The 15,884-nt window shown below is 39.5% G+C and overlaps 1 protein-coding gene across 2 annotated transcripts in view; it reads left to right on the forward strand.

Annotated features, from left to right (window-relative positions):
- The window catches only part of GRIP1 (glutamate receptor interacting protein 1), a 309,828-nt gene that overhangs the window by 92,751 nt on the left and 201,193 nt on the right, over positions 1-15,884 (forward strand). The window contains exon 1 of one of the 2 annotated variants that reach the window (XM_053943226.1): positions 2,522-2,654. The exons of the other annotated variant lie outside the window; for it this stretch is intronic. Coding sequence (XP_053799201.1) covers positions 2,522-2,654 — 133 coding nt within the window. Of the gene's footprint in view, positions 1-2,521; positions 2,655-15,884 lie in introns of those variants that run through there. 2 annotated transcript variants of the gene reach the window in all.

Here is a 15,884-nt window from a genome sequence, read left to right on the forward strand (position 1 = left end):
CTGTATTTGTCTTGTTGTGGAAAGGCCTAAAGTCTCCCTGGGGTGTGCTGAGGACTAGGGAAGCTGCTTCTGCTGCAGCATGTTGAGCAACAGAGGCACTGGAAAAGGTTGTATTTACTTAGTAAAAGCCAAGTGTGTCTGCTTATTCCAGTTTTCAGCTTCCATTTAGAAGACAGTTAAAAAGCCAGAAAGTTTTACATTTTCTCCTTCTTTAAAAGCTTTGTAATTTTTAATTGAACTTAATAATTTAACTTCATGGAGCAGTGATGGCTGGAAGACTTCTGACTTGACTGTTTCTGACACCTACAAATACCTTTTTCACATCTGTCAGGGAGAGTCCTCAACAACCAACATTTTCCTCTCTGAAAAGAGCAAGTCCTGCCTCTGCTGTAGGCTACATCTTTGGTTTTCATGTTTCATGACAATAATGTTTTTGCTGCTTGGTGGCAGAGCGCAGAAGAGATGCAAGTTGAAACCTTCAAAACATACAGCGATCCCTTCCTAAAGTCCATAGGTGAAGTTTTTATTGGCTTTTTTAATTTCGGTAATATGCCTGTAATACTCCTCTAAGGTCTTTACCATTTGAAATTTGAAACCTGTGTGATAAAAACAGGCTTGTAATGAAACATAACCTCCTTAAAGAAGTTTCACTAAAAATAGTTCTGGTGGTGCCCTGGGGGTGTTCATCAGCTAGCGACAGCGACTGCATTTTCACAGCGGGAAAGCAGGGCTGGTGAGGTCAAGGAGGATGAGTTTGTATTCCTGTGGGGAGCTTGGCAGGAGCATCCAGGGATTTTTGAGCTTTTATGGATAAAATGAGTGTGGGTTTGTGACAATATTGTTTTAAAATACCTGGAAAACTGGAACAAGCCCAAAAGAATTCCAGTTCCATCTTTCAGAGTGTGTGTGTGTGTGTGTGTTTTAGGATCCTCAGGTATCAGGTCTAGCTGACCTCTACTTACAACTTTCACATGTTTCAAAACTAGAAAATCCCAACTTAATACTGACTAATCTCTGCAAATTTCTTTTGAAACAGAATTGGTAAGTTACAGTCCTGGTTTTTGCTTTACTTCATCTTTTCTTCTTTCAAAAACATTGCCCTGGTTTACTGTTTGCAGAATGACTCACTGAAATGTCTGCATCACCAGAAACTAATCCCTGCTCTGCATGCTCTTCCTTTTGCAGACGATGAACCTGTAAAATCTCTTTTACAGGAAGACTTTCTGACTTCTTCCTGCTCCTAAGTGCAAAATGATATATCTTGGGAGCCGGGATGCAAGTGACCATGTTCAGCACATAGTTTGACTGAGGTGACTGCTTGATCCCTGACTTGTTCCAAAAGACAGGAGAAGTCCTGCTGGACTACAGACTTCCCTGGGCTTGCAGGAACGTGATTACAATAAAAAGCCCCTGACAGATGTCAGCGTGATAGGATTCGAGCAGTCACTGTTTTTGTTTTTGTGCGGCAGGGAAACTTCATCAGAAACACGGATAAAATTCCAGCCTTATCTTAGGGAACGCATGTGGGTTTCAGGCATGCAGCAAGAGAAGAGAGCCAGCGCCTTCTCAGGCTTTCTGCTTCTCTCACCCTGTGCAAAGGATATTCTGCCGCACCTTAATTTTAAAGTTTTTTGAACTCTGCTGGGATTTGAAATGAGTATTATCATAGTGTGCTTGTGATGTTGCTTCCTTTGTTTGCCTATTGCCATATACCCTGGCCAGCTCTGTAGGAGACCTGTCTGGAGTGCCTTTTAATGTTTAGATCTAGCAGTGATTAGAATACACTAATGCCCAGTGGGTATATGTGTCATTTTTTAACAGCTGCCGAGCTGTCTCCCTGCTGCTCCAATTAACACATTCGGCGCACACTTGCCGCTGAGTGGGCTGTGTGTATGGATTAAACCACTTTGCTATTTATTCATCCAGTGTATGAGATGCCAGAAATGGATTAGCGTGTTTCCTGTTCTTACAACAAATGAAATCAAACGTGCTCCTGAGCCTTTGCCTGGGTAGATATGAGGGCAGCATTTAACTGGCGAATAGAAAGCTGTTTTGCCGTGAGAGATGGTTCAGTCCATTGACTAACATCTATCCCCGCCTCCCAGCCCCTCTTCAAATGATGGAGATACAGGATAGGGAGCTCGCAGTGTTGAGCTTCCCATTGCTGGCAAGCAGGTCTCTTCAACTTTGTCCTCTGCTGCTTAATAATAGCTTGAAATCCTGAAATTCTCCTTTTGCTTCAATGCTTTCCTCCTTTACTTATTTTCAGGTTGAAATATTCCAGTCATTAGATTTGATAAAGTGTGTCTGTGTGTGTGTCCCTTTTTTTTAAAAAATAAAGGGAAAACAATATGCTTCCTGGTCACAGCTGAGATAAGGGAGGGGTTGTTAAATGGTAGCGGAGTGGCTGGTGGGAGCTGCAGCTCTGCTCCAGCGCTTGCGGTTGATTCATGCTGGGACAGCTCTTTGTGAAGCAGAGGGCGAAGGGGGCTGCCGGCTGGGGCCGTGAGTGAGGAAGGAGATGGAGCGCTTCTTGGGCTTTGTCAAGCAGATCAGAAGATCAAGAAGAAGAAAAGGCAAAAAGTACCGACCTGAGGAGGATTACCACGAGGGCTATGAGGATGTCTACTATTATGCCTCAGAACATTTTCGAAGTAAGTATTTTGCATAATCTCATTTTCCTTTGGCTGTGATAAATGTTATGTTCTTAAGATGTTTAAACTCCAAAAATGCAAGCAATATTCCTCCTTTGCTAGGACCTGAGTCTCATGTATGTATTAAAAGCCAGCTCCTGTGAGAGCTCTTTCTGGCTCTGCCGCCAATGAACAATACAAAGCATCTGAAGTGGCACAGAAGCTCTCAAAGTAAAGAGGGTCTGCCTGCAGAGACCTGGTGAGATTTCAGATGCAGTTAATCCAGTCTGACTGCTGGAAACCTTTTGTTAAAACACTCTGTTGAGAAGTGAGTAGTGTGGCAGTAGCCCTTGTAGAGTGCCTTTGGAAGGCTGTGTGGATATTTTTAAAGCACTACAGAGGCAGTGAGCACTCATTTGTAAGTGGAAGTTGATGAATAATGTTTGGTATTGAGGGAGAGTCAGTTTACTAAGCCTCTGCTGTGACCTGGTCTTTTCAGTAGTGAGTAAATTGAGTGGGCTGGTTCCTCGCTGCAGGTCCAGGACCACTTCTGGAGAATTAAGTGGGGATTTTTTTTTGCTGGCACTCATGTGATGGCACTCAGCAGCTCTGTCAAAACCAAAATAAACCACCTGCTCAGAAATCCCTGTGCAAACTATATGCTGGACCCTGCAGCTTCTTAGAGTTTGTCCGCTGTGCCTGTCAGGTTTCAGAGCTGCCGGTTTGCTATGGTCTTCTGGAGAAGAGGATGTGCCCAGAGGTGCCCACAGGGAGGGTGGGAAGGAGGGAAGCCACACACAGCCCCTGTCTGGGTTCTTGTGCGGCACTGTTAGGGTGAGGTGGTAGCAGTATGAGCATAATTCAGCCATGAGCAGAAATTGCCTGTTTCTGCTGTTTTGGCCACTGCTTTGGGACCTTTGCAGTGAAGCTGTGCCTTGTTGAACTGCTGAAGTTTGATGCACGTTTTTGTTGTTCTGTACCATATGAGTGATTGTCAGTATCTTTTTTTCTTCATTTCCACTTTGCTGAAATAAATCATAAGGACTTTACAGTTGTTCTAAGATAGAGTGATAAATGTCATTGTGCCTTACAGCACCAGAGAATTGCTGTCTTGTGGAAAATTAGGAAACAAGAGTTGTTCTTATTGGCTTTCTCCCAGTGCGCCATGCTTGCCTATCTCCTAAAGACAATTAATGTAGGGTACTTGGTTGTTTACTGGGCTTCTTCTTGATACAATTTTGTTTGCTTTCCATTTTTAAGAAAACTTACTGTGCTGATAATATAAAACTATATGGCTTTTCTATGTTGTTAAGAGGGAGTTCTTGCAAGAAAAAGACCTATTTGGCAGGCAACGCAGTAATAAAGGGTAACATAGTGACATGAAGTCTGCTGCACAAAATCTTACTACACAAGAATAAAAAAATATAAATCTGTTTAGCACTGAAAAATTTGAAAGTGATATATGTTAGTGCAAACATGTAACTTCTCCTTGCTTTAATATGTAAATCAAAAGAGCATGTCAAAGCTGTATGTCAAAATATTTCCCTAGCTGATTGTTGTTGTTGAAGGTCCTTTAAAGAAGAAAGCAAAGCCCCTCCAAAAACTGTCAAATGTAGTAAGGATTTCTTGACTGACGATTAATAAATTATTAACTCCTAACTTAATGTATGGCTCTAGGATTGAGCCAAGTAGGTTTTTTTCTTTTACTCTACTTAGAAAATAATAGTATATACTTCAGCTTGTGGAGGTCAGAAGTATTTCAGACTGGATGAAATGTGTGTCAGATTTTGAAGTGATATTTACATCAGTGTTCAAGTACTCAGATTGAATTGAACTCAAAATAGCACACAGCCCTATGGAGCTGGATGCACAAGGAGTTAGCTACTTCTCACAGTTACTTAAACCAAACAGTCACAGGAGATTTGAGCATGCAGTCTTTATAGAGATACTGTCTCAAGCACAATGCCTCCTCAAGTGCTTTTGTCTGGTCTTTCCATGTGCTTTATGTGTCAGTGTTTTGGTTGGGTAGGTGTTACTTAAAGTGATGTGTAAAATCTGAAAAGATGCTGCTGGTGCTACTACAAATGCACTCGTCAAATGGAATTTCATGTGTTTGGGACAATGAAATGTTTCATATTTAATTTAATTATGGTCTGGTGTTACACTGTTTACAGTACAAATTTAGAGTAATTGCAGAGCTTTTAATAGCCATTCCTTCTGCAGTCATTTGCTTAGAAGAAACGTGTGCTGGCAGGAAAGATTGTATTTATTGCTACAATTTTTAGAATATCAGAGCTAATGAACTTAAATGCCTATTGTTCATTCAACTGAACAGAGCTGGAGCTTTTTTAGATTTAGTTTCCTTTTGCTATGTTGTTAGGCATCCCTTCTCCATCATCATTTATGAGTTATATGTCCAATCAGCCAGTGCATTTGAAGATTGTCTGAGGCAATAACTTTATGAGCTTGTTACTCTCTATCTTCTTTCCCCATTTGTAATGGGGGGGAACAGGGAGGCAGATGTGTTGTACGGGGAGGCAGAATTAATGGAAAAATGCAGAAAACTGTATTAGAATAACCGCAGGATCAAACAAAGACAACAAGTTAAAAACAGAATAGGCCTCTGGGAATCACAGGAAAAAGGTGACTTTAGTTTGTCCTCAGCCCAGCTGTGCCTGGATACTGGGATATTGTCACTCCCACTGTTGGGTATACTGTCTTTATTCCTCCAAAGCTTGGCCATAGAAGACCATATTAGCTGTGATACTGGGACACAGGTGGATGAAGGGAACGTGCAATGCTGCCTAAAGTTCCCTGAATAAAAAAAGACACCCCGGCTCCTGGGGCAGATATGTTTTTTTCTTGGATGTTTCACCCACTTGTGTTCAGTTAATGGATGACCTTATTTTGACATGCAACACCAGCTCTCCTATCTTTCTGAAGTGTCTGTGCTATGTAATGCTATACAAAACAAAGTAATAATTTGACATATTGACAGTAGTAGTGCAGACATGATACTCATTTCAGTGAGACTTTGCAGTATGAACATAATGGATGATGAAATTGCTACCCAACCTACTCAGACAAGTTGGTGCTTCTTGCATAAAAGACTTTAAAAAGCATCATACTTACCTTGAGTAGCATTAGAGCACTGCCATTCAACCTGTTCCTTATAACAAGGCTTTGCATGAAAAAGGCCTTTGTTACATTATTTCAAAGACTGTTTGCAAACCATCAGGAATGCTGTGTAGCAGAACTTCCTGGAATGCTCCCAGAAATGACATAAATCCAATTGCTGAAGTCAGGGTGTTGTGCCATGACCTTTGAGTTTCAGCCTAATCTTGAGTGGGAGTGTGGTTTTAGGACCCAGCCCAACTTGGTCACCTCTGACCAAAACAAACACTTCACACACCCTAAAATAATGTCAGCACTAAGTTTTTATTTTTCAAAATACTTGGAAGGATTTGGTTTCTTTCAACTCATTTTAGAACTTCACAGGTTTCATGAAACATGCAGGTCTGGAGGGTGAATGCATCTTGTTAAATTTTGCCTTATTTATGGTACTTCTGGTGTCTGTCATCCATATCCTGAGAGATCTTTTTTTTCTCATTGGTGGTTCTTCTTATGATGTTCTTCTTAACATGGTTCACAGCATAGTTTGTTGGCATAAAGATTTTACTTTCTGTGTAGATACAATGACAATATTAAGAAATCATCACAAAAAGCAGTGTCTGAAGAATTCTGCTAGTAAGTACCCACTAACCTGAAAGGTCTCATGATTTTAACCTTGACCTTGAAATGTTCCATTTAGTCACCAAGGTCCAATGAATAACTTTCTTCTATCCTTTGTCAAGGCCTAGTATATGTTGTCTAACATTTCAACCAAGAGCATTGATAGGCTACATCTGCGGTGAAGTCATATATCATTTCGATCTCTGATGCCATTTATTAATTATTTCACAGTTCTGGTTTAGAATCATCTGGTTCCTCAGTTTAGGACCATCAACCTCTTCAAATTTGTTCTCTAAATACATGTGATGGTCTTTCCACTGATTTGCACTTCTCCCTCCCTGTGTCATCACTGGAAAGTGAAGGGAAGGTATTTGACTCCTAGGCTAGCAAATAAGGTAAAAAATGAAAAACTGAAGGTTTTATATGACTCAGAATTGGAAATGTCCTCTTTGTTGAATGAAATCTGGGAATTATTAAAATTAAAATTGTATATATGATACCCTTCTCGGGATGGTATTAGCAGAAAAACTCCTTTTGGGTGTTATTCTCCAACACAGCTTAATGTTATGGTGCAGGAACTCCCACACCATAGCTGCCAAAATGTTAGGAGTAAATGTCTTTGCATTTCATATCTGAGGTGGTTTTGAAGCTGTATTAAATGCATAAGACAAAACGCCAAGGGGAGTGACATGCCAGTGGTTTCTTGATGATGTGGTCAGTAGCAACATCACTCTTGTCAAGATTTTCTCCATTTTGTAAATGGGTAAAAATAGTTCTTGTTTGCAGCAATCTCACAGATTTGATTGGGGTTGCAGAAGAGTTAATGATTTTATGAGTCATGCGGTGACAAGGTAATTGAGTATCTCTTGCTCAAGCTGTAAAGATGTTAATTGATCCTGAGGATGAGGAATGCAGGACAACTGCTTTTTATTTTACAATGATTGTGTAGTTTACAGTTTAACTGGATGTGCATGTGTGTGGGGATTGTTGTTCACCTATCACAGATCTTGTCATGTCAGTACAGTAAAAGCTCACCTTTCATAGAAACTAAAGTATTTGTTGAAGCCTACAAGAAAAAAAAGGCTTGGTAACCTGAGTAGAGGATATTGCAGGCTTTGAAAACACAATTAAAATAATATTTGAAAGAAATAACTAAAATTTATTAAAACTTCTTATTTCCTTCATCTTAATAACTGTTTTATGGTTGTTGGAATCTGGAGATTTTCATTAATGGACTACAGATCTTGAGTATTTCTGTTTTACACAAGTCTTTCTGTTTTCCACTCTTTTCCTGAGATCTGGATAGCCCCAGTGCCTCAAGTTCATCATGGGTGTGATGGCCATGTCCAGACAGACTGTTATCACAGGGCTACCACCCTGTGTCAGTTTGCAAGCCAGCCACTGTGATAAAGGAAGCTGCTGTGTTTGAGCTTTATTGCTGGGACAGGCGATGTCAACTTCCCCATTCAGGGTTTTCTGAATGAAACAAAAGTGCTAGCAAGTGATGTTGTTTCTGCTTCCACTGCTAAGACTTCCCATGTGACAAGAGTAATATTTTCCATTTTGGATAAAATTCACACTGTCATTAGATAAGGGTCTACCCACCTGCTGTTTCTCTTGCTTTTTCATCTTCTTCAACACACATAGGTGTTAAAATTCTTAAAAAACTGTTGGTTTTTTTTTTAAACAATTGGTCATTGCATCTAGTGCAGTTTTATAGTTCATGACAACCATCCTCTTGCAGAGAATGGCTTGATTTCTGGAGAGGTATGTGTGTGTTTTGGAGATGATCCCATTTATCTACCATCTTGCTCGTCATTGTGGCTAGTGAAAATGTTCTTTCCAGTGGAACCCAAGTGGAGGAGAAGAATTGTATACGATCCTCATTTTATAGACAAGCAAGCTAGTAGGAGTAGGTAAAAAAACAAGACTGATAGCAGCTCTATAGCCTCCCATGATAGTATTTATGTTTTTTTAAGCAGATAAGAAGTACGCATATATTAAAATCTTATTTTACCCCTTTTCTGGTTTATATTAGTTAAAACATGTAAGTCTTGGGATGAGTCTTGTGTTTGTAGTTGTTTAGTCTATTTGAGTAGTAGCTGTAGCTGCATTATGTTGTTTATATAATTAAAATATAATAAATTGGTGTTGCTCCTTGTGCTGCGGTAGCGTGAACCCCAGCTACACGATCTGTTAGTGTGGCACCTAAACCTGAGGCTGTGGCGTTCCCTGCAGGACTGGAGCAATGCATCTCTTGTTGCCAGGTGGGTGTGTGCTGGTTTTGCTGAAACATTTTCATTATTTGTGAAAGAGGCCACAAAAGCCGAATTTTATTTTTTCCTTAAAACTGTCATGCAACAGCCAGTCTTAAGTTTTTTAGTAATAGGTTTGCTTTTTTAAAATGATCCTTTGTGGCTCTTCTACACATGGCCCTTAGGCTCCTGGGGCAGCACAGAGCATGTATAGTAAAACATTACTTTGGAGTACTTGAGGGAAAACAGCTTATTTATTTGAAGGCACTGAAATAATGAGACCTTAGTTATATAATTCTTTGCATGAAGTGGAAACACTTCTCCCTGCTAGCAATCACGAGCATACAATTTCTGTGCTACTTTTCTTTCATTTACTTTCCAGTCCTATTCTTGACTGAATAACTAAAGATTCTGATTGTCCCTGCTGAAAAGATTCTGATTGTCCCTGCTGAAGAAATTTAGTCCTTCTAGGTCTTCCTCTTCTTATAGTGGCTGCTGTTATAAGGTTGTACTTCAGTGTTTTAGAGAATTTGGCACCCTTTTATATTTTAGTGTGTCTATAATATAGATGTTCACATTCAGACAAAGAAATTCAAAGAGATCTGGGCTTCCTACTCCTGAAATGATGTGTAAGTCCTTAGTTTTAATCATGGCTTTGCCGGTTAACGTCATGAACATGTAGTGCTGTGATTATTTTTCCCCTTGGATTTTGTGAAGTGAATGAAATACCAGGTTTTATGAACTAAGATTAAAGAGAGAGGTAGAAGCAACTACTGAGGTGTCAGTTTTAATATTGGCCTTCAGTTCCAATGGAAGTCTTGAAACAATTAGTAGAGTGAAGAAAGAAACAATATAAGTCCCCTGCTGATGAGATTATAAACATTTATTGACTATTGCTATGTTTTGTTAGCAGGGCGTGACAGGAGCTGTCATTAATCATCATCATGAGTATAAACACACCTGTTTACTGTTTGTCTTATTTCTGTAAGACAAATATGGTGGTACTCATCTGTGTAAAGAAATTATTAGGCAACTTTTTGTAATGTTTTTCAGCAGAAAAGCACAGGGGTTGTGCTATGACTGAGTACTGGGGCCCATGATGACCACACTGCTGATAACCCAGGCACCTTAATGCTACTAATTGTGTTCAGAGGGTTTTCTAGTTACCTTCTGAAACCCAGGAAATGATACGCAAATCAGCATTCTGAGGACTCATAGTCCAGATTGAAAAAGCAGCAGAACTAAGGGTCCTTCTAGGACCTTCATTTGGCCTCTCAATAAAATTGAGTCCTTAATGAAGAATCTGATCACTTTTGCTGTAGTGCTGGTGTGGCAGAGGCTGCACCAAATCCTGTCAGGGCTCATTCCTCGTTTTCATCACTTGAGAGCATGAACTTGCAGATGTCTGGCACCAGTTGCTGTAGCCAAGGGAGGTTTGGTTTGTATATACAGAAATTACATAAGCTTCAGTAGTCTTAAAATCCAGCCATAAGGCATCTCAGGCTTCAGCCTTACAATTCTTGCATACCTTTGATGATAATAATCTCCCTGTCCTCTGGTTCTCTGCCTATGAGATGGGGTTAATGATACCTTTACTTCACAGATATGCTGTGGAAATAAATTAGTGTTTGATGAGTTAGCAAATGCTGTGATGAGCACCACAGAAGAACTTGGGGAGTAATGAATGTCTGCCCAGAGAGAAGGGCTTGAATAGTGGGTGGGAATTAAGGTATGGAATTACACTTTGAGCAATGAGGGGAAAGCAAGGTCTGAAACAATTCATCAGGTAGTTAAAATAATTTCTTTTGGGCATTAAATGAAATGAGATCTCATGCAAGAAGTAGATCAGGTAATTAAAGATTGTGTTGTAATGCATATGCAAAAGGAGGCCATGTTGAGAAATTTTTAAATCTGGAACTTGCAGTTTGCTTTTTTAATGGTTTGTCTGTGTGCACATGCATGCAGTAGAGAGCATGGAGCCAACAGTTCCTTGGGGTTTAGCATGCTATGGAAATTTCATAACAACATGTTATGGATATAATATTTGCTATCAATGAACCAAAATCTCCTTGAAGTTAAGATGCAGAAGTAAATTTCGATGAGTGGCCATAGGATCTGATCACATGTGTATTGCTTCAGTGCATTCTGTAGTAACAGTCCCTGTGCTGACACTGCAAGGGAACATTGTGGGCAGCTGTGGGACACAGGAGGGAGGAACCAGATTTATATTTTGTCTGTCTCTGGGTTCTTGGAATAGATGATAAGAAACACTTGAGGTGACCTATCTTTGGAAAGATTACCATGAGAAGAGCCAAACTTTGGAAAGCAGAAAGGAGAAAGATTTAAGAGCGCTCTGGGGGAAATACTGTTTGAATGAAACCGTGAAAAAGAAAGTGAAATCAAAAGTACACAGTAACGATGTGAAGTATTAACTCTGTAAATTGTTTTCAAGTCTGTTTGCAAATGCTTCCTCTGGATGTGTTTAACAAGCTCTGTGGCTGCTCAGGTCTATTTTATTTTGGTAACATTGTCCCTCTCCCAGAAGGGTAAAACTCCTCACTTAACAATGCACTCTGTTACTATTCTGTCAGCTGGTAGCATCTCTATTAAAAGAGAAAAGAAACTATTCACAATGTATTACAAGTAAATGCAGTAAAAAATGAATGGTATGCAAACATATATTAAATTCAGAGACATATACACTTTTTGCCCTTGCTTTCTGTAGGTTGGAGTAGGAAATACTTTAAAGCCCTGATGATCTCCTACCTGCACTCTATTTTTAGGAGCCCACTTAAGTTGTGTGGTCACCAGGGGACGAGTCACAGCAGTAGCTGCAGGCTGCGGTGCCAGCTGTATTAGCGCCAAATGCTCGGAAATCAAAAGGGATGTTTGCCACACTGTCTGATAGGGACGTTGCATCTGACAGCCCAATGTCATGGAAAATGAGAAAATGCTTGTGAAGGAAAGTTGGGAGAGAGCCTGGATCTCTGGCAGAGCACTGCCAGAAGCAGCAGCAGGGCTCAGGTCACTTGTCAGTAAATCTAAATACGTCTGGTGGCATTTACAGTTTGGAAGGTAGGAATGCGGATTTTCCATTGCGTGGTGGTAGAACGTCACGTGGCTTGTCATGAAAATGCTACACTCCCTTTCATTGCTAAAAGGAGACCAGAATAAATTCTGAAGTGAAGAAACCAAAGCTGTTCAGGCTGGTGGTTATAGCTGTCCATCAGTAACTAAATAGAGTGCAGCGTGGTGGTGGAACTCTGAAATCCCCATGAATTTAATGACATTTTGGTAGTCTCTGAAATGCTCCCTCTGTAGCTTGACCTGTATTTCACCTGGGCTTCACAGATTTGCAGAGGGGTTACACAGACATCCCCAGCACTTCTAAATCTGTTGGCATTCACTTCTGCCATACCCTGGCAGGAAAAAAGAGATAAGTCTTCTGAAGCTTAGGTTAATTATGATTTACCTATGCTTTTCTTGGTTTACACTAAACATCTCACAAAAATAGAAGTGTATTTATGAATGTGGTAGGTTTTGAAAACAATCATCTGCTCTCCCAGTTGTTATATGTGTTTGCTTCAGACAGGGAATACTCAGCCCTGTGCTACAAGAGAACAGAGAGGACAAAGTTTGTCTGCTGGAAGAGCACAACCATCCCTTTTAAAATGCTGCCACTCCCAAGCATATCACAAGGGATGGAGAATGCACTGAACGGTTTTGTTTTGTAACTGGTACTTATGTGCTGCAATGTTCGTACAGTGTTCGTGTATTGTTCTTGGGTGGGTAGAAAGTAGTGCTCCTTTCTAGTTTATTTTGGGGTTTTTGGTATCTTTTTTTTTCTTCACTACTCCTTTGAACTCAAGCTATTATAACAATATGAAAGGCTGTGGCTTTTATAGGGCAGATTGTGTCATGCAAATTGTTTCCACAGACTGAGCAAAACTGTTGAAGGCTGTTCTAGTTACAGCCTGGAGTTTGTGGTCCTTTGTCTTGTGCAGATAATTGAGCTTTCTACAGCCACATGTCCATTCACAAGAGGTTGTTTTCTTCCTTTTAGTTAGTGAAAGAAGTTTATTAGCTGTTGATTTAAGTCTCTTACAAAAATGTTGCTCATGGCATAATTATCAAGGAGGTTACATCCGTGTGAGTAGAGGAGCAGGCCAAGGTAACACACTGCTCTATTGGATGAAAATAGATTTAATATATAGAAAATGCTCAAATCTTCTGTCTTTCTCACAAAATTGCAATTAAGACAATTTTTAAAATTCTATGAAAGCAATTGATTGGAATTAATTCGTACACAGCTTTAATATGTTGGCATTCCATGCACTAGTAAAATGTTGGTGGATTCTCAGGTAAGGAAACTGTAGTTTTGGTGAGGGAGCTCTTATTTTGTGATAAAGTATCTTAAGTCTTGATGACTTGGTAAGTATGTCTTATATGATTAATTAATGGATAGTTAATAGCAACAGCTTCATGCCTTAGTTTTATGTAAACTACCACCAACTGATAGGGACATGTACAAATAAGGAGAAAAATGTAACTTGATTTTGAGTAACCTACAGAAGGTGATTAATAACCACGTATGATCACTTCTCATTTTAACTATTCTCTAAATAGTTAAAATTGTTCTTGAAATTGCTGGTAATATTTTCTTAGTCACAAGTTATATTTTTTAAATGCATAGCTAAATTAAGATGAAAAAAGACTCTGAGATTCAAACAATATTTAAAAATCTATAATAGTTCAAGAGGTGAATTTTCCTGAGTTTTTCACTTGATTATTGTACTGTTAGAAAATGATCAGTGCTTCCCAGAAGATCACTGAATGGTTTATCTGTCTATAGGCTTCTAAATTCAGCTTGTGGAATCTGGAAAATTTGTCCAGTTTTGAAGTTCAGTCTAATATTATAACAAGGACCATGGTATGGAGAGAAGGATTAGGTGATATGAGAGCACACACATATTGGCATTAGATACAGCCCACTGTGTACTACTGTGGCGGCTTTTTTTTTTTTTTTTTTTTTTTGTCTTCCCCCAACCCCCTTTCTCTCTGCTGATGCATATAGTTCTGTCTTCAGCTGGGCCCTGGGCAATTGAGTGACCCTGTTTCCTGATTTTTTTTTTTTTGTTTTTTTTTTTTTCCCCAAAGTGGAAATTCTATGTATTTTCTGAATTGCATACATGGAACACCTTTCTCCTTGTGTATCCTGAAGTCCTTTAAAGTACTTAAAAAAATAAAGTTAACAGCACACAGTACCTCCTGAATTTGCAGTCTAATAAAGATTTTTCTTGCAGTTTTTTCATAAAAATCAAACCATTGTTGCAAAGGGGAGAAAGCCAACTCATGTCATTTGCAGTCATTTAAACCCTCAGGCAAGGAAGGCTTTCTATCATATTCAGACAGGAAAGGGTGTATGCAGAGGTGTGTGTCTTATCAATGCAAAAGGGAAAATGCCTGCTCGTGGTCTACAGTACATGGTTTACTTTTAAAAAGCATAAGTTACTTGTATTCTGGCTGCCAGCTGCTCTTTCTGCTTACTTACTTATTTGAACAGACTGGTGTGTGCTGCTCAGCAAGCCGGGGGACAGTCAGCTGTTAAATGTGACAGCATAGTCTAGAGCTCAAGATGCATGTGTCCTGCCTTTAGGCTTGACCCAAGGCCGCTGGGGATGCCTTAACTTAAGGCTAGGTCAAAAAAATGTGAATAGGGAGCTGTCTGGGAAAGAGCAGAGGAAGTGAAGTTCAAATAGCCTTTGCATCTGCAAATTCAGCTGTTTTAGTCAGAGGTTCTGGTCTTGGGTTTTAATGTGTTTTCCTGTGCAGCTTAAAATGCATGGGGAGATTTATTTGTTTGTTTATAGCTGCTGCATGGAAAACAAAGCTCTCAAAAATCTGTTCGCAGTAATTGCACTTTTTCTGCTTGGTGTTTATTTTATCAAGCAGATTTGCAAAGCTGACAGTGGGAGGTTTTTTTGAGGTTTTGTATTGTCTCAGCTGTAGGCCAAACAAAGACTTGGTCCTGCAAGTGCCGGGCATCTAACTCCACTGGTTTGAGTAGTCCCACTGGTACGGGTTCAATATAAGTCTGTAGTTGGGAACCTGAAAGAAAGTGGTGTGTGTGGGTAGAACAGAATAGTAATTCTAATGGTTATTTCACAGTGTTTGATGTCTGTCTTGTGTTTCTATAATCTCTACTTATTTCTGACAGAGATAAAACATCTTTTAACGGAGAGATCAGTATATCTGTATTGTTTCCTCTAAGAGAATTTGTAAGCATGGTGGTTCTATTTCATTTTGGTTCTCAAGGAAATTGCTCAGACTTCAAAAACAAAGTCTATTGATTAGTTCTACATTATTTTATTTCAGCGCATTATTTCAACCTTGTTCATTAAAGCTGAAGAGGAGAACTTGGTTCTGAAGGACCAGTGTTACCAGGAACCACTAGCTTGGAGCACAGAATTCAATAGTCATTGATTAATACACTTTATTGCTGATTTCTTTTCTTTGGAAAAGCCAATTTTTCTTGCCAGTATCTTTTATACATGAGCCTTCACTTAGAATTTAAAATTGTAACCTAAAATAATATTAGCATTTTAAACTGTGTAATGCTTGCTGGAGGGCAGGAGGTGGGGAAAGAAGGAAAAGAAAGACAAAAAGTGAAACTTTCTTGATGCTGACCCTAAAATGCTCTTCCGTTGGAGCAAAACTTGAAGTAGATAGATGTATTGTAGTAAATATTAAATGTGTTAAATTGCCTGCCAAGTACAGTGATTTTTTATTTATTTTGTTTTTATTCACTCTGAGTGAAAAATGGATTTATATGGAGTTTCATAGAAGATATGACTGCTGCTCTTTACTGCATGAAAGCAAATTGCTGTTACAGAATGCAAGCAAATGAATGGCCTCCCTCCTTTAGTAGGGAGGCCAGTGGGGATGCTGTAGTCATAGACTGATTTTTGGACAGGAGCTAAGCACTTCTGTATGTGCACATAGAAAATTCACATGGGGTGGGTAAGTGACAGCTTGAGGTTCTTTGGTAGGTTATGAAAGATTGGAAATGTCAAAAGATGAGCTGTGTGTTTATATTGATCTCTTTGCTTAGAGCAGCTCAGTGTTGTTTCTTCAGATGTGTGACAAGAAGGAGCTGAAGAATTTGCAGCAAAGCAAACTTTTGAGGTGCAGTCACTGTAGAATAAATAATTTACATCTGGAACTTAGGGTTACAGCAGGAGAACAAAGGTACAAAGCTTTGGTC

Source organism: Vidua chalybeata, chromosome 5, assembly GCF_026979565.1.
Source record: "Vidua chalybeata isolate OUT-0048 chromosome 5, bVidCha1 merged haplotype, whole genome shotgun sequence".
NCBI lineage: Eukaryota > Metazoa > Chordata > Aves > Passeriformes > Viduidae > Vidua > Vidua chalybeata.